The sequence below is a fragment of the Branchiostoma floridae genome, chromosome 4 (assembly GCF_000003815.2).
Source record: "Branchiostoma floridae strain S238N-H82 chromosome 4, Bfl_VNyyK, whole genome shotgun sequence".
Taxonomy (NCBI): domain Eukaryota; kingdom Metazoa; phylum Chordata; class Leptocardii; order Amphioxiformes; family Branchiostomatidae; genus Branchiostoma; species Branchiostoma floridae.
This window is the reverse complement of record NC_049982.1, coordinates 14,218,166-14,244,243: the sequence shown is the minus strand read 5'-3', so window position 1 is coordinate 14,244,243 and position 26,078 is coordinate 14,218,166. Positions and strand designations below refer to the sequence as shown.

Sequence of the window (26,078 nt, the reverse complement as noted above, 5' to 3'; positions counted from 1 at the left end):
AATGTATGGTGGGCCCCTCGGAAAATCAACTTTTGTTGGTAGGGGCCATCAATCTGTTTTGAAATGAATGAATGAATAAAACTTGTGTTTTAAAGAGAGGCAATCAAAAGAGAGGGAGTCAACTAAACCTGTTGGAGGAATCTCCACACTCCTCTCTTTGAATCCGGAGTTCTAGCTGTGATATACTGATCATAGCGGGCGGCCAGGGAGGGCCAGTAATGTCAGGAGCAGTCATCATGTAGTTGAGGTAGATGTCATCCATGACGTCAATGGTACGAAATGCTGACTCTGCCACATCTTTGTTCTATATATCAAATGTAGATAGAACATGACATTTGTGGAACCAGATGAAAAATAATCAACAAGCCTTTCAAAATCATAAAATAAGCAGCACAGAAAGCCGATTCTCCTTAGTTTGCTGAAGACATAACTGTATCTCAATCATGTAGTCCTCCGCTACAGTACAGAAGGCATCTCACATGTTAGGTATGGGGAATGATATTGGGTGTAAGTGGGACGTTTCTGCACTGACGGAGTCTTGGACTTCCAGTTTGATCTACTATGCAAATAAGGGCGGGCGGGTGGGCCTTTTTAAATCGCTCACCTGTAGGCGGGTTACCACACCCCTTCCGATCCCCCAACCCCCTTTCCCCTTCTGGCTTCTTTGCTGCTATCCCTCCCTCTTCCGTCGCCCTTGTTCCGAACGTTCGTATCTGCCTCGTGTATGCGTGTTCTTCTGGTTTAAATACATACGAGGCATCCCTAATTATCACCTGTCAGGTTTCACCTGTCCTTAATTGGATTGCTTACGTTCTCTTTACTTCCGCGGGGACTACATGATTAAAATATAACTGTATCTCAATCATGTAGTCCTCCGCTACAGTACAGAAGGCATCTCACATGTTAGGTATGGGGAATGATATTGGGTGTAAGTGGGACGTTTCTGCACCTCCTTCGTCTTTCCTCTTCCCTATGACCTCTCTTTCTGTGACACCCAAATCACCTCTCCTTACACACCGAATATTATCCCCTCCTTCTCCTTTTCCCCAAACCTCATATCATTCTCTAATCCCAAAACCTTATATTTTCCCCAAACCTTATCCTTGCCTTACCCTGTCTTATCCCCCCAAACCTTCCCGATTTCCCCAAACCTTTCTCTACTCAAATGTCGCGGTGTTGCATAATCAGGACAACACAACGTGTACCTGTAACAGTTTTGACAAACAACCTTGTTCAAATTTCAACTTTAAAATTAAGATTTTAACTGTCACTCTTCATCCTCTCCACAGTGTCAGGGCCTGTGCCTACCCTTCTCTCAACAGAGTATTACATCCTATATTCATTCGCCGTATATGTGTTTGTCACAAACTCCACCTCTCCTGTGGCGCTGACACGCCTTCCCCTCCAAATCTATTTAACGGGTGGCAGGGAGAGGTGCCCGTGATTTTGGTTAGGGTCTACTACTCCATATATCCCAACGTGATATTTCATCCCGGTGACGTAACCATCACCTAGTATTAACGAGCATGAAACAAAATTTGGAGGAGAGGAGGCGTGTCAGCACCCCAGGTACTGAGGCTCAGAATGACCTGGTCGCCAGAGTGCATGACTACCTCCCCTAAGTGCGAAAAGGAGTCATCATGAACCCGTCTTTCTAATTTACATAGTCTGAGATTTCTATTCTGTACCGCCGTATGTCAACTAGCACTCAACACAACATCACATGTACCGTGAGACGCCAACATCTTCGCCTGTTGAAGGAACTTGCCAGCTTTGCATAAGCAATGTCAACTGTAGCGATACACTTGCTCCCTTTCATGTCAAAGTAACCATAGCAACACAAGGGATTGAAACTTCCGAATTTGTTCTTATGGTACCTCTTCGAGCAATGTTTAGCAACGCATTGTAATTATTGTACCATTAATCCACCACAACCAAATGCCACTTTTTTTCAATAACATGTGAATTTACTACTTCCATTCCACCATAGTTTTCATTCATACCGTGCTCTAAGTCCAAACTTACAAATTACGTGAACAAAATCTTTCCATTCCATGGGTAAATTCCTTCCATTTTGTGTTCCTCAATACCTGACTCCCAGTTCATGTTACACATTACATGGCCGAATTCCTCCCGTGGATAATTTACTCCCGTTACCCTATTATTTACATATACCTGGTTCGTCCAGATTACAACTTTCATGGCCAAATTCCTTCCCTTCCTTGGCCAACTTCTTTCCATTACATGGCCATATTCCATTCCATTCCATGGCCAAATTCCTTCAATTACATGGCCAAATTCTAATCCATTCCGTGGCCGAATTCCTTCAATTACATGGCAAATTCCAATCCATTCCATGACCGCATTCCTTCAATTACATGGCCCAAATTCCAATCCATTCCATGGCCGAATTCCTTCCATTGCCACATTGTCTACATCAATACTCCCCGTCCAGGTTAAAAATTACGTGGCCAATTGCTTCCATTCCATTGCGAAATTCTTATCAGTATAAACTACGTGGCCAAATTCCTTCCGTTCCAAGATTGTTATGTTAATTACCGTCTTCCAGTCCAAATTTGCAGTACATATGGTCAATTCAGTGCAACACTCGTACCAAGGCCCTTATAGCAAAAAGCAAACATGGAGAGCAACTAAACAATCAGAAAATGTCCAATACTTGCAGCGCTCAACTCTACGCCAGAAACTCCGTTCACCTGCCGCAAATTCTTCCCCCAAGGCCCTGACGCGGCTCCGCTGGTGGACTGTTGCTATCCGTGGCGGCAGCAAGTTTCCAGGCACTGTGCGGCTTTGCAAACCGAAGCGTGGTCTTCTACTTGTCCCTTAGCCGCGTCACGGGCCGGGCTGGGTGGTGGTATACCCTTGGCATCGAGGTCGTTAAACCTTGCTGATTTCCTCGCGCTTCCTTCGTCCGGTGACGAACGTTCGTATCTGCCTCGTGTATGCGTGTTCTTCTGGTTTAAATACATACGAGGCATCCCTAATTATCACCTGTCAGGTTTCACCTGTCCTTAATTGGATTGCTTACGTTCTCTTTACTTCCGCGGGGACTACATGATTAAAATAAAGTCTTGAATCATACAAAAATTACCTAATTCGAAAGGGACCTGTCAATCATATCCAGATGAAATGATGACCTGTCCTTTCTTATGGTGTAATACGTCAATGCTGTACTTTAGCTTGGTAAGCACAAGAAGCTGCATTCTGAACTACTTGTAATTGGGTTTGAGCCATTTCAACCTGGGGTGCATTCATGATCATATCAATATTTGATACCTGGGTTCTTAACTAAGTTAAGGTGTGTCTTTCTTAAACACAAGGCCATTATTTTACTAGATCCCTTCTAAATAGCTACATGTACATCCCCTACCATTCATATAGAGATTCAGAACCATTAGGTTCTTCAGCACACACATGTATGTGCATGGTGCATCATGGAACAGAAACAATGGATATATAGCTCAGTGAGTTCAATAATGTTGCTTACTGCCTGAAGTTTCTCAGAATACACAAGTCCCAGGCTGTGATCTTCTGCAGCGGCCCTCGCAGCTGCTTTCAAGGCTCCACCCGAAGCTTACAGAGGTAATAAAACAAAGTTTAAGTTTGAAATGTATGAATATTGCATTGTAAGCATTTTAAACTGCATGCTCAGAGTTCCACTGCCAATGACATAATTACATTTACATGCACTTATTCTTATTTGCAACTTTGTCTACTGCATTAAATCATGTTGCACTTGAAGCATCCAAAACCAGAGGCCCCCATTAATGGCACCATAGCCGCACAAAGCACTTGTTCTGCTCTATAAAAGTATATATTAAGAGTGACATACCCACAAATGCTGCTGCACATGCTACGTTGACATCAGCAACTGTTGTCAGCCCTGCAGCCACCTGGTCCTTCAAGTCTCTTAACACAGAAAGAGTCTTGCTTGCTGCCCCCACCTGTAGAAGACGAACCAACAGTATTAGCTTCAGTTTACATTGTAGGTTCAGGTACTTTAAGACATCTATCAAGCCATTGCAATTACAGAAATTTGCATTCATTACGAACTGTTGTGCTTGGGTTTTCAGATCATGCAGATTTCTATTACTCACTGCAGCAGCAGGTGTGAGCAAGTCTGGATCACCCGCTGCGACTGCCAGGGCGCTGAGTACCGCCTTCTGAGCAGCGAGGTCATTGCTGGTGTCGATCTCATCCAAATGATCAAGCACAGTCCCAATCAGCTGGAAAATATGTAGAGGACTATCATGAGCAAGAAACACAGCAAACAGTGCAATTATACTAATATTGATAATGATGATAATAATAATGATAATAATAGAGGGGCTATTTGTTTATGAGATATGAATTAGTATTTATAAACATTTAGTAATAATAATAAGTTTATTGCACCTATTGCAACAATTGTTACCTAAACTGCTAAAGGGCTAGTGAATTGCAATCAACAAGAAAAAGCATGGCCGATGTAGAACAATATAGCATGTGAAGTAATAAATACATCACAAATGTAAACAGTCCCCAATAAAACCTGAAAATCTACATCAAACGATGAAGTCAAACATGAACCTTATTTGATCATAGTTTCTCAGTGATCATTATTTTCAGATGCAGATTTTGTTGATCCAGTACATGTAAGGTGCAGCTTGTTTATTTCTTTTTTTTCTTTTCTGGCTGGGCACAGTGTTACAAATTTTAAAGGAAGTTACTGAAGTACCAGGAGATAGTGGATAGCGCCAAGGAAAAGGGATGGAAGACACAGTACTTCCATGTTGAAGTTGGCTGTCACAGTTTTATAGGCCAGTCCTTGTGGAAGACCTTGGGCGCTTTAGGAGTAGTGGGGAAGAAAAGGAGGGAAGCGACGAGAAAGACAGCAGAGACAGCCACCGACTCATCCTACTGGGTGTGGTCACAGAAGTACAACAACTAGGAACAACCATCGAGCAGCGCCCGGCCAGCGCTGTTGCCCTGACGCCTGCAGGAGTACTACTTGAAGGGGCGAAACTCCTAATGAAGGACGAAAAGTAGCTGAAGACGACGGGAAGCAGATGACCTTCTGTATCATGTGAGCATGTTGCACATCAAGCTCAAACTGGATATTCAAAATATACCTCTGTTGCCGCATCTGGGTCTGACTTTGCCAGCTCTGTTCCCACCCCAGCAATGGCACCTGCCAGCTGGGCTGCACCAGCTCTGTCCCCTCGATTCAGCTTTCTTCGGAAAGCGCTGTCAGGTCCATTCAGAAGGGGCGGTGCCCAAACAGAGGCTGGAGTATTTCGTGGGATGACCTAGAATCAGATAATTTCTTTAAAATGTTGTATTCACTATTTTCCGCCTAACCTATCCATTGATTATAAACTGCATGAAGCAGCCACATACAAATGTACATGTACAATGTCATGTACAATGTACGTCAAGTAATTGTGGGGCTGATTGTGGAGCCAGACCTTACAGATCTACATACTAGTAGAATGCAAACTTATTGTTACTGTTGGTTTCTTGCAATTTTTCAATCCTAGAACTGTTTCTAAAATTGGTGTCTATTCCAAAAATAATTTCATCAGGTTTGTAGGTCATAGGACATAGGTGTTAATTCTTTCACACAACCAGCAGGTGAGAATAACTGCTTGTGTAAAGGAAAATTGCTATGTCCTGGTGTCTATTCTTAAATTAAGGTTGGCCATGTTTCTTCAACTTTCCTTATTCTTTAACAACTACATGCGCATTGCATCTATTATAATACACTGTTTCGACTGTTGTTATCATGTCCATTACCTGGGGTGTTGGCAGGCAAATACTAGTATATCACCTTGGGAGACAAATTTGTCAGATCTAAATTTAGACTACACACACACAATTAGCTATGCTGCTCATCCAACAAGTGCATAATGGATCACTAAAGATGAGCAGGTGTAAAAAGGACATCATTATATTACATAGAAGCAAAATTATCAGTATTTCAAATGCAGCCATAGACAACCTGGACAGAAAACTCTGTGAGACAGACATCATAGCAAGCTTGACAGAGTAAGAGTGTATTATGATACAGCAACAAAAGACATGGGATTGACCAAATTTTATGAACCATTTTTTTGTTTTGGGGGTCATGTCAGACAATTTGGCATGATGAAGTTCCTTTTTTACACTGAAGGCTTTTTTTTTCAAATTGACAAACCATGATTGTTAAGCAATTTGCAGCTAAATTATTACAGAATCTAACGTAGCATTATTGATACTTACCACAATGTCAAAATCCTTATTGTAGTCAATACCGTCCACGCTGGTTATCCTGACTCGGAAGTTGATCCTCCCAGGCGGCAACAGGGTGTTCAGACTGTAGTGAGCCTGCAAGGAATGTGTATTCAGCCTTTCAGTGGAGTTCTCCTGCACTTTTTCAATGCTTAGTCTAGCAAATAGAAATTTTGAGTACAGTAAAGCAAAGGGTGCCCATAGCAGCCTCACAGTTGAGCTCCTGGTTCCAATTTTCTTTGTTCATAATTGGGAGACCCTGGGAGACATCTTGGTTGGGGCTGCACCTTCTTTAAGAATGGGCATCCCGTGTTTGATGAGCTGCTTTGAGCATATCAAAGGAGAAGGGCTAGTAACCCCTCCCTGTAAAAATATACCCTGCTACTGAAACAGCAAGGAAACTTACTGACCTTCATGCTACTAGAAACTAAATGGGTCTGAAGGAACTGTAAAGCAAATTAATTTGAATGCAAGAAGAGAAGAATTCTAAATGCTTCTCAAAACCAGGCATTTCTGATGATTGAGTACAAAATAGAGAGGAACTTGCTCCATTGGAGTCATAGTAAAAGGCACATGTAGTATTCACTAGGCCTTCTTGCACTTTACATATTGGTGTGTGGCTAGAAGAATTTGGCAAAAATACTGTATGGCCAGCAAGGTGGGCAAATGTTACCCTATTGTGGCAAATAATTCTCCCTGTAGCCAGGTACTTAGTCTAGTAGAGACAACATGTAAATAAAAGGAGACATACCAGGCCACTGTAGGGGGATACGAATGCTGGCAAAGCCACTGCAGGAGTTCTTGGGAATGCAACAGCAGCCACTGCACCACCAGCTTTCCACCACTGAAACTCGTAGTTTACAGGGTGGAAGTCATACGGAAATGCTGTGGGAGAAAAAAACATGTGTGGGACTGAAAATGAACATGGAAAAAACACAAGCAAATGTCAGACAGTGTTGACCACACTGTTGTGATGCTTGAGTTTTAAGTTATGGCAAAATACAATCTAACGCTTATAAAAATGACATCACTAGGTAATGGGAAGATGTCTATGAGAACAAGTAACTGCTACATGTATAAAGTTGTGTATTGCTGCTGTCAGCAAGGGGTTAAATACCAAGATTACACTCCCTATGTGTTGCAGACTGACCGTAGTATGTAATTCATAATTCAATAGCTATATCAATAATTGCTCTAAATTGCCATAAAATGTTCCTGAACTACAAAGTGGCCATGACAAGAAATAAAGCAAGTAGAAATGATGAGTCGGTTCTGAAAATTTAGAGATTTTTGTGGTACCATCAAGGACCATACCTGAACAAGTAATGCAGGCGGGTGTCAGTGGAATCAGATCGTTTGGCTCTATCTGACAGGTAATAGAACCATCGTTGGGTTTGACTACAACAGAGCTGCTGTACTCTGCATAGTATGCTGTTGCTACACCACCAACGAAAAGAGTTGCCCGGAAGGTGTAATCCCCTGCCACCTGCAAACAACACAGATCTTTGGGACTATATAGTGCATACAATTTGTATGTTTTCTACAACAGCATGCCTGAGCCATGAAATTTAAAATTAAAAGTTAATGCTACACAATCATGAACTTGCAGCAAGTGCACTTTTTATATACTGAGTTTATCCAAATGTGTGACTGTATATAATGTAATTACATAGTCTTACACAAAGTTCCAGTTCAAGTACAGCAATTCGTTTTCTATACTATCAATTAGATCACAGGTGCATTAAAATGCTGTTTTTAGGTATTTCCTATATCTACAATGTCTCTGAATCGGCAGGTAAAACTGTGCTCTTTGCCATCAAGCCACGTCAAACCGTATCTCACAACAGATGAAATTTACCACATTGCAGGTGTTTGATTGTGAGTGTCTGGAAACAGCCACATGTACAGATAACACCTTACCACAAATGTATCAGGCAGGACCCTGAGTACAGGCCCTGTGTCAGTTCCAGCTGCAGTCTGTGTGGCCCAGTCGATCGCGGGTGCCCCTGCCGGCAACACTGGCACGGTCCAGACAATACTGCCCGTCATGGTGGTCTCAGCCTCCAGTACAGTCTGTTCCCATGCCAGATTCCTGACAGGGTTGCAGTTGGTCCAGCATCTGTAGATAGAGTGTTCTTGAAATCATTCTGTGATGTTTATTGATGTCATGTGCACACATGGATTATAATAAGGACCAATGATTGCTGTAGAAATTTGGAATAAGGGCAAGATAGAAAAACAGAAGGGCTAATATACATGTAGTATGTTCTCCTAATTTCCAAGCAGATCCTATGGTGGCATTAGGTAGTATCATATGTTGGTAAAGGAGTGTAGCTTATCGCCAATGCACACTCCTAGGCCAACTACACTCCTTTGCCAGCTTATGATACTATCTTATGCTACCATACATTGGTAGGCTCTGCTTGGAGATCAATGTTCTCCTACTAGTACTTTGTTTTTTCTACAAGAGCACTGCAGGAATGTGCTACATGGCCGTCAATCATAAAATCAAGATCATATGGCCTGAAGATGAAAGTGAAAATCATGAAAACCGGTCATTACGTGATAAAGAGACTGGATCCTGGTGGACCAAGCTCTGTGATTGTTATGTACGTCCCAGGCAAACGTCCTGGGTAGGAGACCTGCACAGTGTGCTGGATGATCGTACCCTCCAGACCAAACAAGCGACGAGCTGAATCCGCTGACTCGAAATGATGGCATACATGATCCTCAGGTGCTTCGGTCTCAGAGGTGGTACCGGAGACATCAATGACTCCTTTGGTTACTGCAGAGAAGTTGGCAAACCTTGTTTTCTCAACCTTGATTTACATGGAGCTAGATACATTAACACACTATCTCTTGGATGGCATTTTGAAGACTCTACATTGGATGTGAGAATGCAAATTCTAAAAATGTTAACAACAATTTTGTAACATGCATTGAAATCTTTCTACCTTTTTGTATAATTTTCATAGCATATTACCTCATTTGCTCATCAGCTTACAAACTGTTCTCATTATTGCTGCTGCATACAAATACATGACAATTGTACATGTTACACTTTGAGCACTGTAAAGCAACCAGAGTGTCATGATACATACCAAATATCAATAGCAATATATTGAAAATGACACCATTACTGTTGTTACAGAACAAATAAAGTACAAACTTGTGCAGTAGGCTGTATCACAAAAGCGGCCATAAGGAAGGAAATAGACGTAGTAGTTCCCAGGACAAGCCTTAGCCATGACGTCAATGCTAAGGAAGCAAGGGTCTCCGTTGAAGTAGCCACACATTTTCCTGCACACATCGCCCTGAGATAGGACGGGAGGGGGCTCCACCATGTACCATCCAAGTGTAGTACTGCACCTAAACAGGAGGGGAAATTACCAGAGAGAGACATTAGCTATCATCTTAACTATGCAGTCTCAGCTAGAGGCCTGCAAAAAGCAGAAAAAAACTCTAGACTTGTGTGTGCTTGTTTGTGTTGTTAGAATTATGATCCATTTCCTTTCAGCCAGTTACATTTTATTATGGACATCACAATATACACAAAGCCAATTTATTTTCTCGCTATTTTCTCATTATGAAAACAGAGTGAACAACAGATGGAAACATGGAGCTGACTATATTCACTAACTAAAACTGAGCATGCAGTGTAGAAACTTTCCCCTTTAGCCCTGTCTTCCCATTCCAGTTCTGATTTTCCAGTTCAGCAACATCATTTAAAGTCCTAGAACCAACAAATTTAACTGGCATGACCTTGATAAACTGTGCCAAGGAAAAAGAAATGGTATGTACTTTCCCATTGAAAGTGGGTCCTGGTCGAGCAGACTGTTTCCAGCTGCTCCCTCCACACGGTACCAGCCTGGTGTAAAAGTCAGCCCATCACACTGCTGGCCCAGCCCATTGTTCCAGTCACGCCAAGAGTCTGTCAGGGAGAGGTATCCAGTGCAGGGGTCTACGTACAAGTGCAACGTTAGTAATGTTAGCAATCCTTGAAAAAGGGAAGAGTGGGCTGGTGACATCAAAAATAGACAGCAGAAGCTCTTCAACTTATCACCTCATACATTCATACATAAAGCTGTCGCCTCATTATAAACAGACAAAACACACAATTCCATTATTTATGACCATTGCACTGGTAATGTTGTATCATGGAGGGCATTTAGAGATATAACTAACTTCTTGGTTGTATGAACTCTGTGCACATTATAGCACTTTTGGCATTTAGTTAAATTGGCTTGGGAATTGCTTATCTCTAGTTCTAGATCAACAAGTATTAACTTCTGCAAGTCCAGTCCAGTAACTTAAAAAGACTATACTTACAAAACATGTTAAGTTTGCTTATACAAAATCTCTCTCTCTCTCTGTCTCTAGCAACATTACAGTTAACCTACAGTGGGAACCTGTATTCATCAAAGAGTGCATCAAAGATTTCAGTTACCATTTGTTGATTCCTGAAGTATCTCATATGTCCAAGTGTATGTGAATGAGGCACTGTTCACAATGAGCTCAGGGTCCCATGAATTACCAGCTACCATGGTGTAGTCGTCTGCAGGCACAACTTGCCTGGACCCCCCGCTGATGTAGGCAACCAGCGCCTGCTGAACCACCTCCAGCCAGGTCTGCTCCACGTAGGTGTGCTTCACACCAGAGGTCTCTGTTACAGTCATTTCCAGCTGCAAGGTATTCCGTAATCACACTCGTCAAAACGAACAATAATTTTTATTAATGCAAACCTCTAGAAAAGTTTCAGTGATCTATCCAAGGCATCACCAACTCACACCATCAATCACAACTTTGGAATTACATGAAACAGTTTATCCCCCATCTCAGAGCAACTGACTGCATTTCACAAATCATGGACATAATTGATTATAATTCATAATGAAATCTAATGCAAATTCGAGCCCATACTATTAGGCTGATAGACAGAGACAACAACTAATGGTAGTTTACACTTATATTAGACAAATCAAAAGCTTAGAACACAGCAACAAAACAGGAACCACCTTACCTGTAACAAATATTCCCCAGTGGGCACTGCGTTCCCAGGAATAACAAACTCAGTTGCAGTACTAGGGACAAGAACAGACTCGACAGTCAGGGCAGCTGGCGTCTGTGTTTCATCCAGCCTAGATGGAATAAATACATAATGATAAAGCTGGGTCTCAACATAACCAAGCATATACATGAGTAAGATGTATCCTAAAACGTCCACGAAATGAGTCTGACCTGAGAAGTGTCTGTAATTTTGTGTGAGAGTTGGGTCTCAACTGCAGATTGTTTGTGCTAGAGTTTGGTCTGACCTGTGCAATGTTTGTGCTAGAGTTGGGTCTCACCTGTACAGTGTTTGTGAGTTAAGTCGCACCTGTACAGTGTTAGGGTGGTCTCACCAGAACAGTATTTGTGTCAGAGTTGGGTCTCACTTGTACAGTGTTTGTGCTAGAGTTGGGTCTCACCCGTACAGTGTTTGTGCTAGAGTTGTCTCACCTGTACAGTGTTTGTGCTAGAGTTGGGTCTCACCCCACAGTGTTTGTGCTAGAGTTTTATCTCACTTGTACAGTGTTTGTGCTAGAGTTGGGTCTCACCTGTACAGTGTCCATTGCCGAGCTATAGTTGGATCTCCATTGGTGCATTCCGCTGCAACATCACTGGTGAACTTGAAGCCATACTTTCTCTGAAACACCAGCCTGTCAGCCCTTGGTCTCGGCCCCTCGAACAGCACAGCGTGAATGGTACACGCACTGACTACAGCCGTGCCATCATCCACACATGACGCCTGGGTCAGCGCTGCAGGGCAGGTGAATCCTGGAAGGAAACATTTCACTCTTGGGTATCAAAATATGAGTAGAGGAACAGTACTATTGGAGAGCTGGTGCAGCAGTGGAGAGTATGAGAAAACATCTTAGTGGTAGCTAACTCTCTTCAAAGGCCATTGCCTACCTATTAGCAAGAACTAGTTTTGAATCCCTTGATAAGTTCTGATTTTATTTTATTTTATCTTTTCTTATATTATTATAAACAAATAGCTGTATCAGTGGAAGATTGGTAGTCTTTTCATCCTGCAATCTTTTCATCCTACAAACCAGAGATCCTGGTTTCAAAAGTTGTACCCTTGGGAAAGGCACTTGATACACCTAACTTCACCCATGGTCAGGCGTAAAAGGGTCCCTCACTTTGGATGGGGGGGGGGGGTAATTATATATATCTAATTGGTGGTGAAAGGAGAAGGATGGGCTCTGCCTTCCAAAAAAGGATGGGCTCTGCCTTCCAAAACCACACCCAAATATTAAGTACATTTGGAACTGCATTGTAAATATGGCAAGCACTACCTACTTTTCATATATATTGTTTTAATAAACTAAACTAAACTAAACTAAATACTTAACATTTAAGAGAACACTCAACAATTCCTCTTGTGTACAAAGAGTGATTTCTTGTTATCCAAAACGTATGACTACAAGAACTGATCAGCATCATGTAGTACTTAAGTTAAGGTTTCTAAGAAAAATATCTGTATGTACATCCACATTTCTAACAATCCGACCATTTCTTTCTTAGACACACGCATACCTACACAGGAAACATGGGATACAATGCTAAAACTTTATCCATACATTTTCATATTCATACCAATATGCAAGGACATCCCACCCCCTACAATAGATGAAACTGTTTGGAAAATAGAGCCGCCTTAAAAGAGGTAATCAGCTGTATGTCTTTTCGAGGCTGACTCTTTGTTGTGGTCAGATTCCGTGACATGAGAGCAGCTACTGCCCAATTTATTATTCATCCAACTTTCACAGGTTGGAGAACAATCCAGCAGTCAACCATAACTCCAGTAGAGTCAACAATAAGTGTTGATGAAAAGCTCATATGCTTGTAGAAAAAAAGCTTGTAGAAAGTTTGACTGATTGTTACCACGTTTTGTCCTGTATCTGTTATTTACATGTATGTTTGTTGGGCCCCCTTGGAAATCAACTATGCACTGTTGTAGGGGCTGCCCATTTGTTTCAAGATGAAATAAATAAATAAACAAAAAAGCATGTGACATCAGTTCATATTATGGCAGCTCTCTGATATTTGAGGCTTGGGTTATCATTCAAAGCAGGCACATAAAACATAAAAAACAGGCACATAAACATAAAAACAACATGAAGTGTCAAGGCTACCAGAGGGCATCTCAACATACACATTTATCATCCATTAATGTCAGGATGATTTAGTCTGTCTGTACTATGCATTTTACTGCTAGCTCTCAATGAACCTTTTATTATTTATTCATTAGAAGCTCAAATTGGCTTTTCGGATTTGGGGCCATACATGTGTCTGGCTGTAGGTACTCATTAATCGTGTTTGATGTTATGATATTTTGTCTCAGCAACAAGTACATGAAGTTTTTCTAGGCCTATAAAGAATGTGCCTTTTCTCACCTGCACAAAGTGTTTGCAGTTGGAGCAGTTGGTGCTCACATACACAGGTGGTACAGGGCACACCTGTATTAGTCCCGGTGTGACAGGTGCAGGACTTGTCTGGGGCATCATAGCAGAGGGGAACCTGCAGCTGTGACTGGATGCTGACCGCCAGGAGGGCAACCACTACAATATCAAACATCGCATCAAAAAAGATTTGATAACCACTGTTACTCTTCAACTCTAAAGATGACATTTAGCAAACTATAAAATTAAAATGCTGTACTTGAGGAAACCAACATCAATGATATGATATGAATGTATGATAAAAATAGAAAGCTCAATAAAAATTTTAAAAAACAAGTCAAAAACAGCCGGAGCTGAACCTGTTTGGAGCCTCAGAGTAGATTGTACCATTTAAGTTGCAATAACTTTTTGTCTAATATACGATGACGAGTTGACATGCTGTATAATATGTAAATTTAGCAATTGTATTTGGGAATTCCAACTATTATTCCTTGAAATTCATGGCTTAGCAGTACTGATCAAAGAAGGCCAGAATAATACTCATTGATACAGATAGTGATCTTAATCACAAATCAAAACACACATTGATCATGCATAAATGATGAACCAATGATACATCAGGCTCTGTATACATATCAACACCTACAGAGAAAACAATCCTACCGAATAAAAGTGTGAAGAGTTGCCAGCGTTTCCTACAGAATGTTGGGGTGTCACAAAAGAGTGACATCTCGTGTCTCCGAGTCCTCATAAACACTACCACTAGTACCAGCGATGCATCTACACAATGGCATGTACTACACTAATGCAACTAAGCTCCAAACCCACACAAATTTCCAATCCAACAGAAACAGACTAAGGGCCTTTAAGTAACCAAAGAGATGCTGACGTCAGACATGTCACATGGCACGTTCTGAAAGTATGGTCCATTACATCTGGGTGTGCCAGGAGTGGTTTGGCACAAGAGGTGCAAATGACTGTAATAAACATATACATGTTCCAACTGTTGCAGAATATATCATATGTGACAACAATTATTCATTCCATCAATGAACTGTTCTGGGAGTGCACATAATTAATGGGTGTGCCTGAAGATCTAATATAGCAATAGGACTAAAAAGGGCCCAAAAGGACCTAAATGGTGGCAACATGCAGCGTACATGTACATGGGGCAATGAGCTAAGTGTCGCCCTGGAATGTCAACACAATTAAGGAATTTTTTTTCAACTAATTAAGAAGGTTTCAAGATAAAGTAGCCATATACCTGTAGTAGCATGTGTCTGAGTCTGGAAAACAAATTTTTATGTGTAGATCATCATAAAACCGTGCCATGGTCTTGGTCTAATGATCTATGAACCAACTGTCTTATCATCCTGCTGTTTGTCAAGCTAAACAAAATGTTTACAGAACTTAAGATAATAAGATGCAGGTCCCCAACAATGAAGATCCATATGGTGGCCAAAATAATTATGACTTGAAGAAAATGGCAAATATTTAAAAGACTTGCTGCATACTTTCTATTCGTGATTGTAGACAATGTATCCAGGACTTCATATTAGGTCTTTGCTAAGTACACTGCTTATTATTTAGACACACCCAAGGTAATTTCAACTTAGAGCATATGTTTGTACGTGCGTCAGCCCAGTACAATACATCATTGTCATTTTCTAGGAATTTCCTTGCCCTGATGAACACAACCTTGTACCATACACGTGTCTGTACTATCACGTGTGGATGGTATACCAGGGTTCTCCCCAGAATCTTTTAGTATAGTGGAAGGGCTGGCAAAAATAACTTGAACCAACGCGATGCGCTTTCATGAAAATGTGTTCATTTTGCAATGACAGAGGGTGTCAAATATTACAAGTATATATTACAAGTATATTGTTGTGATTCCTTTGTTGTCAAAACGACTATTGTTTTGATCATCGCCCATTCACAAGTTTTTGCAGACAATGCTAACTGGAAAAGTGATGCCACTTGGCGCAAAAATCTGTGAAGTTTCATTAATTTTAGCAAAACTAACCAAGAAAATAGGGAAGAAACCCACTAAATTTCAAAAGTAATATAGTAGAGCTGGGCTAGGAGTATAGTGGAGGGCCTCCCTTATTCCATCCTTTGGGGAGGACTCTGGTATACAGTTCCAGACTACAGGTTACCGATGGTTACATTCAGCCTCTCCCTGGGCTCCACGCTTGTCCAGAACTTCCTGACTCATATAGGCTAGCATGACTGCTATCCTGCAACCATGATATGTACCATCGCGTGCTTGCTGCTACCTCTATGGTGCTGGGAGCCAGTTCATTAGTGCAGGTCAGCTTCTTGCCAGGCAGCGTAAACTAAAAAAAATTGGGTCCGCCGGTCAAAAAAAAAAAAAACTTTTCAAAAAGTCGAGGGTAGGAGAGATTGGACAACCTAAACTTTCAAGATTTAGGGGGTCCCTGGTTGCAAAGTCCGAAGTTTGAAGAAAAATGTTAAACGTACTGTCCAAAATAGGCACGTACAGCTACTGGAATTTGAGGCACATAGTTAATTTGAGAAAGGAGAGACAGTGAAATTTTGTGACCATCAATTTGAAAAGTTTGTTTGTTTTCAAATCGGAAAAAATTGGGTTGGGAAATTCGAGAAACAAGAAATAAAACTGGTGCGGCCTTATAAGTATTTTCATCACAGTCATATATCATCCACAGTCCTTGGAGCAAATACCAGGTCTTCACGGATTGTTCTTGTCAACAGAATATATCAAACATTGATCATTTCAGCAGGAGTCTGCTAAGATTGGTAAGATCTTGATTCTAACCTCCTTGGTAAGATGAACAAGACAACCTATATGTACATCCTACAATCTGAATACAAAGAAAGACTAGTAAGACTAACACTAAGGGGGGCCCTAATGCCCTTTTGTGTAGAGCGTAATCAACCATTTTAATTTTACATAGAGCGTAGACAGCTCACTTAATTCAACATAGAGCGTAATCAGTGCATTTTGCGTAGAGCTTCTACGTAATGCGTTGAAGCTCCCCGGAATTTACCGAAAAACGTAATGGATGAATTGTGCGTATAGCGGAATCAAACCTGCCCTAACCATTGCCCTAAGTCCCTTAAAAATGCAGGAAATTGTGTTTCAGAGGGTCGAGATTTCAAAATTTCCGTGGACCCCGCACCATCTGCGCTCACGGCGACATGGTGAAAATATGGTGGGGGCGTCGCTCTCAAAAACTTAAACTGTATTTTCAATAGAAATTGCATTATAGATTCGTCCATGAAGGTTAGACATCCAGGTAATAAGATGTGCTAAAAACAGTTACTCCAGCAAAATCATATCCAGTTGCTTATTTTCAATTGAGTAACTGTTTTGGCGGCATTAAGTATTACCTAGTCTGCGAGAAAAAGTTGCCCCTCAAATGCAGGAAATAACGTTTCAGAGGGTTAAGATATCAAAATTTTCCCGGGGAGTATGTCCCGGGACCCCCTAGGATTGTCGCGCCTTCGGCACTCAAAAAGTTGCCCCTCAAATGCAGGAAATAACGTTTCAGAGGGTTAAGATATCAAAATTTTCCCGGGGAGTATGTCCCGGGACCCCCTAGGATTGTCGCGCCTTCGGCACTCAAGATGATAAAAATTTGGTCAGCAATATTGCACCCCCACATTAGAAATTTGCTGCCGCCGCCTCTGCCGCCGGTTACCTTTAATTCTTTTAACTCAACTTTTGTCACTTCTAAAGTTCTATGTATCATAAATACCATCTTTGACACAAACGCTCAGTCGCTCGGTGATGAGTTCTGCATAATGTGTGGGGAAGCTTTCGAATTTAGCATAGAGCGTAGAGAGGCTTCCTGAATTCAGCGTATTACGCTGTAATACGTAGCCGGCCACCAGAATTTAGCATAGAGCATTGCCGGGACCCCCCCACTGGGGCCCTCACTAAGTTTGTTTATTGTTTATTGTTCATTAACTCCTTTAGTTGTTAACATTCAATGCAACAACTAATCTTCCAGGAGTAATACACATAATACTTGGACACATACAGTTTGCAACATACACACATACAACATGTCAATAAAAATCATTAAACAAAACGCATGTGCCTTAATCAAAAATCATCAAGTAACGTTAACAGTTGTTTCTTTTGATACACTACAGGTTCTGTGGAGTGCAGATCAAATTGTAATACCAGCTTTTTAGTCCTGTGGTTTAGCAATAGCAGCATTTTTTCCTGGATTAAAAAAAAACAATTCGCCCTGCCGCATTACTTTTGGGGTCTCCAGAGAATGTCATCCATAAAATCAAGTCAGTGTGGCCTATTAAACCTCCTTGCTTTATCTAGTCTCTACCAGACTCCGGATCGCTGGAAAAATCGTAGAAATGGAACAAATAGAGGAGTAAGCCGGCCAGAGGAATATACTAGTAGCTGGGTAGGGAACAGCACGCGATCCACGGAGTCTGTTGAACTACATCGCTTTGATGAAAGGCAATAAAACTAATCCGCTCATTTTCTGCACAAAGACAGTAGCTTCGGAGTTCAGATCATTTAAGCCATAAATCAATTAACGCGCCGTGGGGCGCGTCTCTCAGCGTTCGGCAAACGCGGCCTATTACTAGTAGCCTTTTTTGGTGCAAACGTCAAACTGTGCACGGGATCAAAACGCATGGCAGTTCCCAATTCTTGATTTTATAACGATAACTTACATTTAGCTGTTTTAACGACCGCTAAATTTTCACGGTCTGCCTAAACACCACAAACGACCCAGAAACACCACAAACGACCACAAACGACTCTATTAAGCAGTGTATATGGGGCAACGACCTTGTGCGGTGCACTGGAGACAGTGTTTATACATTTATGAATTTAAAAAACGCAACAACTCCTACGTATTCACGAGTTACTTCGAGTTAGTCCGCTGGTTTCAAGATCGAAGGAATTCTTGGCCGCCATGTTGGATCATCCGTTCTAGGAGTCTGCATGGGGAAGTTCTCGATAACTTCCTCAGCTTCATAGACGACAGGGCGATAGAACTATGGAAGCTGTTGGTCCATAGAATATAAAATACCGTAATTCTATCGTTGTCAACTTATAAAACTTGTATACTAAGTGTTTTTCAGCCTCAAATGCAAGCAAACACGATCCAACATGGTGACCAAGAATGGCTTTAATCTTGAAACCGGACTAACTCGAAATAAATGGTGAATACGTTGGAGTTGCTGCATTTTTTAAAAATTCATAAATGTATAAACAATGTCTCCAGAGCGCAACACAAGGTCTTTGACCCATATACACGGCATATTAAGAGTCGTTTGTGGTCGTTTGTGGTGTTTCTGGGTCGTTTGTGGTCGTTTGTGGTGTTTAGGCACACCCAAATTTTCATCCGGTGGCTACTTTTTGATTACGCGAATCCACCCCCTCTCTCTTGATGCGGCACTGTTTACTGGTGTCGGGTCATGTTTATACTAGTACGCTCACAATCATGCTCCATTTCGTAACCGAAAGATGCACACATAGCACTAGTAATTCACACAAGAATATAAAAGTGTGTTGTTCTTCAAGAAACAAAACGTTTATTTATACGGAATTTTTTTTTACAAACGCAAGGGTATCAAAGCATGGGTATGAAAGCATACACAAACAAATTCTTTACGACAACAAAGAAAATGGCGCCTCGTGGTTCTTACAAAGTCCGGTAACACCGCATCGAGGTCACCAAGTTTCAGGGGCCTGTTGATGTTTTTGTGTGGGAAGTTTGTAATCTCCTTCGTTCCGAGGCGAGCGACTTCTTTCTGGAACGCCTTCTTGATCGATCGCGTGGCCGATTCGCTGACGTCCTCCCGAGTTCTTCGCCGCTAAACCTCAATGCCGAGTTTGGTCCTGACTTCTGAACCGTTATTAAGTCTGTGGTGGACAGTCTCGCTATGTTTTCTCTTGTCGCTCGCCACCTGCATGTTTTTCTAGACCTCCATTCGTGACAGCAGTATCGAGTGAGCTGTTGTTGTTGTTGTTGTTGTTGTTGTTGTTGTTGTTGTGTCGCGTGCTGTTCCCTACCCAGCTATATTCCTCTGGCCGGCTTACTCCTCTATTTGTTCCATTTCTACGATTTTTCCAGTGATCCGGAGTCTGGTAGAGACTAGCTTTATCAGTGATCACAGCAGCATTTCCGCCAGTCACAAACTTCAACACAACAAATCTGAAACTGGAGTTTGTCTAAAATTACTCAGTTCTGCAACCATTATTGAACGCAGTCTCGTATTCTGCCTACTTCAGCTTTGGGCCGCTCCCACAACTCCCCATAAGTCTTCTAGGTGTGCACAGCTGCTGGAGAAACAGATCACGTCACTCGGTCCTCGTCAACAAAGTTGGCGCGTGGGGAGGGGGGCGATGCCAAAACTTCGATGTCGGACGAAGAACGCGCTGCAAGGAGTGGTTCTTATATCCACCACAAGAAATCGGAGATTGTCGCTTTATGAACAACAGCATGTTTAACACGTTAACGTTAATTTTATAATTGTAATTGTAACGAACAGTAACGTTAACCAATTGCGTTAACACTACAGCAAAGTGAAAATGGCCATGGCGGACCGCCACGCGCCAAGCACAAATCGAACTCACCAGGCATTTGAAGTCGACTTGCGACGAATCTGGGCAATTTTTACAGAACCATGAATGCCTTGTAGTACTTTTTACCTTTTGACAAAGTTTACCACTAGAAAGGGTGAATAAATTTAGAAGAAAATCGACTTTTGATGCAGCATCGCGCCTGTCTTGCTCGTCGACCATCTTGCACTGTTGGAGCTAGACAGTTTTAGAAGTTTAGAGCGCCACCTTGTGGAGTAGTAAGAAACTGCACCATCCCTGCACTGTTGCTAATCCCCAAGTAGATGTAAGGTGGAGTGGCATCATGACTCTTCACTGTATCCATGGGCTCAAATAGTATCCAAGCAAGAGAAAAGTAACAGAAGATCACACTTCTTCTGCATCAGAGTTGTCTCATGGTGGAACAATCTACCAGAGCCGGTGGTGACATCCCCAAGTGTAAACTGCTTTAAGGAAAGACTAGACAACCACATGAAGAAGCACAGCGTGTATTACAACTTTAGAGCCCTGGACGATCCGCAATTACCTGGGATGTCAGTGACTTAGAAAGGAAAGAGCGGCCTAAACTGGAACTTCAGTTCCTACCTGAGCCTGAAGAACTCTACTCTACTCTACTCTAGCAGTTCTGGTGGCCAGGTGGATATAACTGTTTTAGCCCATGGATACAGTCTTGCCACTCGTAGATCTGATATATCATACCATGACGCCAGAACCTTGAACTCCTTGCTGCCCTGGTTTGACGTTGCCATGGTCACCAGATGTCATCTCCAGTTGTTGTGTGGCATGTAACCTATGGGTCATCTGAGGTCAGTGGTGTGTGTGTGGAGGCAACTCTCTATCTTCATGGCTACCTTGTCCCCCCAACGACCTGGAGGTCAAGGGACTAGGTAGGTAGGTAGGTAGGTGTGTGTCATACCATAAAGTGATCATGAATCGGCAACAATTAGGATGTTCCATAACACTTTTGGTAACCGTTACGGTAACGTTAACGTTAACTTCGTACGGTCGGTTAACGTTTAATACCTAATCAAATAGTTTTGTGCACCGTGACGACAGAGTTGTCGATGTTCCATGGCTAGGAAGCTGCTGAAACGGTAGTCTTTGGGTATACAGAAGGGAAAGGGTCACGCAGATGCTAGCAGGAAAGTCTGATCGGGTCCGCGGCATCAGCACCATCATTACTCGACCGATTGCTAGAGCTAGAGACAGTCGCAACTCCCGAGAAGAAGTGAAAGAAAAGGCAAGTTCTTAAACGATACAGCCATTTCTTTCTATTGAACGCTCGTCTACTTCTCTAGATGAAAATTGTTGCTTCCTCCTGATCACTGGAGTGGAGTAGAGTGGACGCCCTTGCTCCTGATGTTACTGATTTTACACCAACATAGTTGAGTTACATACATGTACATACACAGCACATGCACGAACACGTTGGTAAATCTCGGGAACCACTTACATCATTCATACTGTAGGTAATAAGCGGACTAAAATAGCCCAACCTGCAGAAAAATTAGGTTTTACGACAAGAAATCATTTTGCGGTAATGTTAGTACCCACGTCTGAGCAAGACGCATGCGCGTGGACCATAACGGAATGTCCCTTTACAAACAACCTTTATGACGTCACATTTCATATAGCAACACGGACTATGTTATATGTATTTCTAGAACAACGCACTTGTCCTTCGCAACTTTTCTCTTTCAAAAGTCGTTTTTGCCGCATAAATAAGCCCCAGATTGTTCTGACGTCTTCCTGGCCGTCTATGAGAAGAAACGCGACAACTAGGACACAGAGACTCCCGTGTCTTGATTCAAACTTTCCTGGTCAGTCGGTAAATACCTGGTAAGTAAGATGTAGATAGTGTTTGTTCATAGGTTACCGTTCCATTATCGTAGAGTGAGTACTTTTGAGATGTTTGTCGCTTTGTGTCCTCCCCCCTGTGTCCTCGACCTAACTAAATCTTTAATGATCCCACATCCAGTATAGTTTGAAAATATTTTCTCCTTTTCACAATTGCAAAAATCATCACCCCCACCACCAACGTGCAAGCCACTAACTTCTTTTTCAACGTTTACAATACTCCATGTAAGATTACTTCGACTTCGACTTCGATCCTTCTATTCTCACAACCATGTTGCAGAGGTCGACATGTTGAACTGTTTCAAAATGTTCTGATAATGTTTTAGAATGATATAAAAGATATAGAACAACATCGGCTATAAAAAGACAGAAAAGGTAATTTCGTTTGGCATTCCATGTGCAACAAGCTTGCTTTCAACCAAGTTAGCATCTGATTAAGTGGTAGTACTCCTTTTGTGACCAATTACTAAAATTGTTTTGCTACTGTCCTCTAAGTAATGCGTCCTGCAATGTCTACTGAGAGATTGAAGAAAGCTGTCTCTCTTCATGTAATATCAAAGTTAAAATCATCTATACGAATAATGATCGGCATACAGTTAACATGTAACGGTCATTGCCATTGGAGACAAGGCGGAGCCCGTACCATACAGCGCGCCATACAAATGTGAAGTGGGATCAGTTAAGGATTGGGCAGGAGTCTTACCGCCGATGTTGTGGAAACGAGGGTCCATTAGACGTAACTTTGTGTGATGTTTACAGGAAAGTGCCGTCACCTCAAGTGCGCAGCTGACGGAGGGGCGCGTGGCGTCAGGCACGGGTGGCTGGGGTCAAGTATGGGTGGAGCCTTGTTCCCCTGACACTACCAGGTGTGTATGTGTTACCTCAATGTTGATTTGATGAGAAAAAAACCCGAAAAACAAGTAATATACCAGACGCGAATACAGGGGGAAAGTTGATTAAGGTAATTTTTGGGGAAATGTGAATCGTGAAGTCGCGGATAGTCCATTATTGCCTAAATATCTGGAAAATTGAAGCTGAATGATTTTTTTTGTTGAAAGTGAGCCAATAGGGCAATGCCTCAAATAAAGATAAAAAATTACGAGTTTAACGCCCAGAGTGGCTGATGATAACAATCAGCAATGGTAACACTGACATCGTCTGTTCAACCAAGACACAAAAATGATTGTTGTTGTTTTTCCATGTGTGATATTTGTGCGATGGCTCCCATACAGCAGAGAAGTTATGACATCCCCACCAGACCAGAATCAAGCTGAACGGAACTATCCGGATCCGTTACACGGACTGATCCGGACTCCTGACGAGCCCTCTGCGCCGGCGGCGTCCCGAGCGTCCATCACACACCAGGACCAGGATGGGCTCTCCCCTGCGGGCGGAGCGGCAGCCTCCTCCCCGGACAGCCCGCAGTGTGGCTGCACGGGCACGCACTTCCACCCGCCAGATCTCAACAAACTAGGCCTGGCACCGCGCGGATCGCTCCCTAGAGACAAGTACAACTTTCATGTCGCATAGCGCCAAAACGTCTTACGCTAGAGCCAATATTTTTTTCTTGAAATTTAGTTGGCAACAACTTCACGTACTATGAAAAATTTTCCATTTTTTCGTCTTGCCATGACAACCGTTTGTTGACAGGCATTTTTGACGAATGTCGGCTCTAACAACGTATTTTTCACGTTTATTTGCCACATTACTTCTATTTTCTTACATATAAAAACTTCTATTATCTAAAATACCATTGATATAATTAAATAAGCATAGATTAAGCTAATTTGATGACGTCATCGGTCAAAATCCAAGATGGCGGATCATATGACTAGTTCAAGAATAACTAGCTTGTTATCCCTTAGAATTTTTTAACTACCTGGTATTCTTTCATCAAAAATTGTTTAAATGAATGTTTTTAGTCTATTTTCATTGTCTTTTGAGTTATTTGTTGCAAAAAATATATTTTGGTAAATTCAAGGTCGTAGAAGATAGTGGAGCCCAACTGGTATCTTAGATATGCCAAAAAAGTCCTGTCTGAATAGGGTTAAGAGCCGAATAACATGTCATTCTGTATCATATCTATCTGTAAGATGTTTTTGTCATTTTTAGTTACTTCTGTATCATATCTATCTGTATAAAGATGTTTTTGTCCTTTTCAGTTACCGATGTCCAGTGGCCTTCAGGGTCAGAGACATTCGGTGGTAAAGGTTGGTAAGACGGTGAGTGTTGGTAAGACGGCGACTTCTCAATCATGTCGAGCGGAAGTCGGTTTTGTCTGCGACTATTCTGCATTGGCAACTTGCACTTCCGTTGCACCTGCAGGTATTCCCGGCAGGTGGCGCAGGAGAACGGGAGGGAGAAGCTGATGACCCGCTGTAAGGAGGTAACCGCTATGATGGGACCTGATCTGACCGATCCAAAGAACAGGACCCGGAAAATGGTAAGACGTTTGAAATAAGGGGTAAGGTGAAATGTGACAAATTGTGACCCTTGTTCTTCTTGCTTAGTTTTCCGCATTGTTGTTGTCGTCAGCTCTAACAAAAACTTTTTCCTTTTCGAGTCATCCCAGAAAAGTTCGACTTTGGTCACTAAGTACAGCGGACCATCCACCTTCCTGCCGACCGTAACCGGCTCGTCCCATCACAGCAGCAGCCTTCTCACCCCAGGAACCTCAGGCTTCCCGCCTTTATCTTCTGACGAGTCTGTGAGGCACAGGAAACATCACAAGAAGTCGGGGAAAAGAGCACAAAAGAGCAGCAGCAACTCTAAACGCCGGCGAGCGTCACCGAAAGGTTTGGCCAACACTGGCAACAGTTTGCCGAAGCTGGCAGTTTCGAATTCGGCTGGGGGCGTGTCGTATCCACACACGGATAGCAAAGTCTTCAAGGTAGACCGACTTCAACCGTTGCACACTACAACCACAGGCGCCTCTGTCCATCGGACCATCAGAGGCGACAAGAAGTCACCACACAAGCGGCGGAAAAGCAGCAAAACGTCCACCTGAACTGTCAATCTCCACAGGAGATGATATTAAGTTAAAAGAATCCAGGGAAATTATCCAAGGACATATGAGAGTTATGCTTTTTACGCGTACGACAGATGTGTCTTCCAACTGTAAATAAGATAGATGTGATACATTTTCACCTATCATCTCATATTGTTTGGGTATGGACCAGATGTGTGTTCAACAAGCTGGCAGGCTAGTGTAGCGATTCTTTAAGACACAATACTTTGTCAAGCAAAACGTCCACTTGCTGTTTGTTTATTTTCAAATTGCTACAGATGTGCACTTATGTACAGCTATCTATGTCAGTAAAGATGAGTTGATTGCTGTAGAATATCTAATTTACAAGTGCATAGTGAGATATCTACAGGACCAGAGGTCTTGTTTTAGTCACTAGCGGGCCAGTGTGGGCTAGTCTGGCGACTCCTGACAACCCGAATACACCACTGTACATGTTTAGACGGTAGTCATTTTCTTTCTCATGGAATCCTGATCGATAATAAATTTCATCATCTTGTCTTTGTTTTGCTTCACTAACGCAATTTTCCATACATTTCAATGTATACGTATATAAGGTATGTTCATCATTATGTTACATTGACGACTGTTACTGACAGTGTGCTCACTTGTCATTTCAGTGTTTTTTCACTCACAGAAACATCCTTTCCTACATGTATGCCACATACAAACTACTTCGACATGTGAAAATATCTTTCAAACTCTCCGCATATGTTATAGTGATACCTATGTGGTCATTCGTCTGCAGTGCCACTCAGGCCGTTCTTGCTTCTTACGTCTATCCGTTCAGCTGAACTCGTGACGAAGCCTATGAAGATGCATGCAGTCGGAACAGTTGGATGTAGCACCAGCTATACTTATAGAGTCACAGTGGATGCTACCAACAATGTATCGTAGG

General features: G+C 42.1%; 2 protein-coding genes across 13 annotated transcripts in view; one reads left to right on the top strand and one right to left on the bottom strand.

Moving 5' to 3' along the window:
- The window catches only part of LOC118413088 (polycystic kidney disease protein 1-like 2), a 40,805-nt gene extending 19,563 nt beyond the window's left edge, over positions 1–21,242 (bottom strand). The window contains exons 1-18 of one of the 6 annotated variants that reach the window (XM_035816243.1): positions 20,314–21,242; positions 19,964–20,163; positions 13,707–13,871; positions 11,862–12,081; positions 11,288–11,405; positions 10,715–10,949; positions 10,069–10,228; positions 9,437–9,636; positions 8,830–9,052; positions 8,188–8,386; positions 7,582–7,753; positions 7,019–7,152; positions 6,259–6,363; positions 5,130–5,306; positions 4,116–4,244; positions 3,851–3,962; positions 3,506–3,591; positions 129–304 (exon numbers count right to left, since the gene is read on the bottom strand). In XM_035816243.1, coding sequence (XP_035672136.1) covers positions 129–304; positions 3,506–3,591; positions 3,851–3,962; positions 4,116–4,244; positions 5,130–5,306; positions 6,259–6,363; positions 7,019–7,152; positions 7,582–7,753; positions 8,188–8,386; positions 8,830–9,052; positions 9,437–9,636; positions 10,069–10,228; positions 10,715–10,949; positions 11,288–11,405; positions 11,862–12,081; positions 13,707–13,871; position 19,964 — 2,612 coding nt within the window. In that variant the 5' untranslated portion in view covers positions 19,965–20,163; positions 20,314–21,242. Of the gene's footprint in view, positions 1–128; positions 305–3,505; positions 3,592–3,850; positions 3,963–4,115; positions 4,245–5,129; positions 5,307–6,258; positions 6,364–7,018; positions 7,153–7,581; positions 7,754–8,187; positions 8,387–8,829; positions 9,053–9,436; positions 9,637–10,068; positions 10,229–10,714; positions 10,950–11,287; positions 11,406–11,861; positions 12,082–13,706; positions 13,872–14,375; positions 16,146–19,963; positions 20,164–20,313 lie in introns of those variants that run through there. The other 5 variants (XM_035816244.1, XM_035816242.1, XM_035816246.1 and 2 more) reach the window with 5 other exon arrangements.
- Positions 21,243–21,610: 368 nt separating this feature from the next.
- On the top strand, positions 21,611–25,681 carry LOC118413092. Of its 7 annotated transcripts, none has more exons than XR_004830843.1 (6): positions 21,928–22,137; positions 22,915–23,021; positions 23,388–23,663; positions 24,318–24,377; positions 24,481–24,598; positions 24,728–25,681. XR_004830843.1 is itself a non-coding variant. In XM_035816257.1 (5 exons), the coding sequence occupies exons 3-5, from the start codon at positions 23,398–23,400 to the stop codon at positions 25,160–25,162; spliced, it is 828 nt and encodes a 275-aa protein (XP_035672150.1). In that variant the 5' UTR covers positions 21,932–22,137; positions 22,915–23,021; positions 23,391–23,397; the 3' UTR covers positions 25,163–25,681. The 7 variants fall into 7 exon arrangements, 5 of the variants coding, with proteins under 5 accessions (XP_035672148.1, XP_035672147.1, XP_035672150.1 ...); XR_004830842.1 differs by having other exon boundaries at positions 24,719–25,681; XM_035816257.1 differs by lacking the exon at positions 24,318–24,377 and having other exon boundaries at positions 21,932–22,137; positions 23,391–23,663; positions 24,719–25,681.
- Positions 25,682–26,078: the final 397 nt, after the last annotated feature.

Excerpts from the sequence above, each read along its gene's own strand:
- LOC118413092 (XM_035816254.1), top strand. The coding sequence starts at position 21,839 with ATGTTAGTACCCACGTCTGAGCAAGACGCATGCGCGTGGACCATAACG. Across the intron at positions 22,138-24,480 it reads GGTCAGTCGGTAAATACCTG|GTATTCCCGGCAGGTGGCGC; the intron begins GTAAGTAAGATG and ends TTGCACCTGCAG. Across the intron at positions 24,599-24,718 it reads AGAACAGGACCCGGAAAATG|TCATCCCAGAAAAGTTCGAC; the intron begins GTAAGACGTTTG and ends TTCCTTTTCGAG.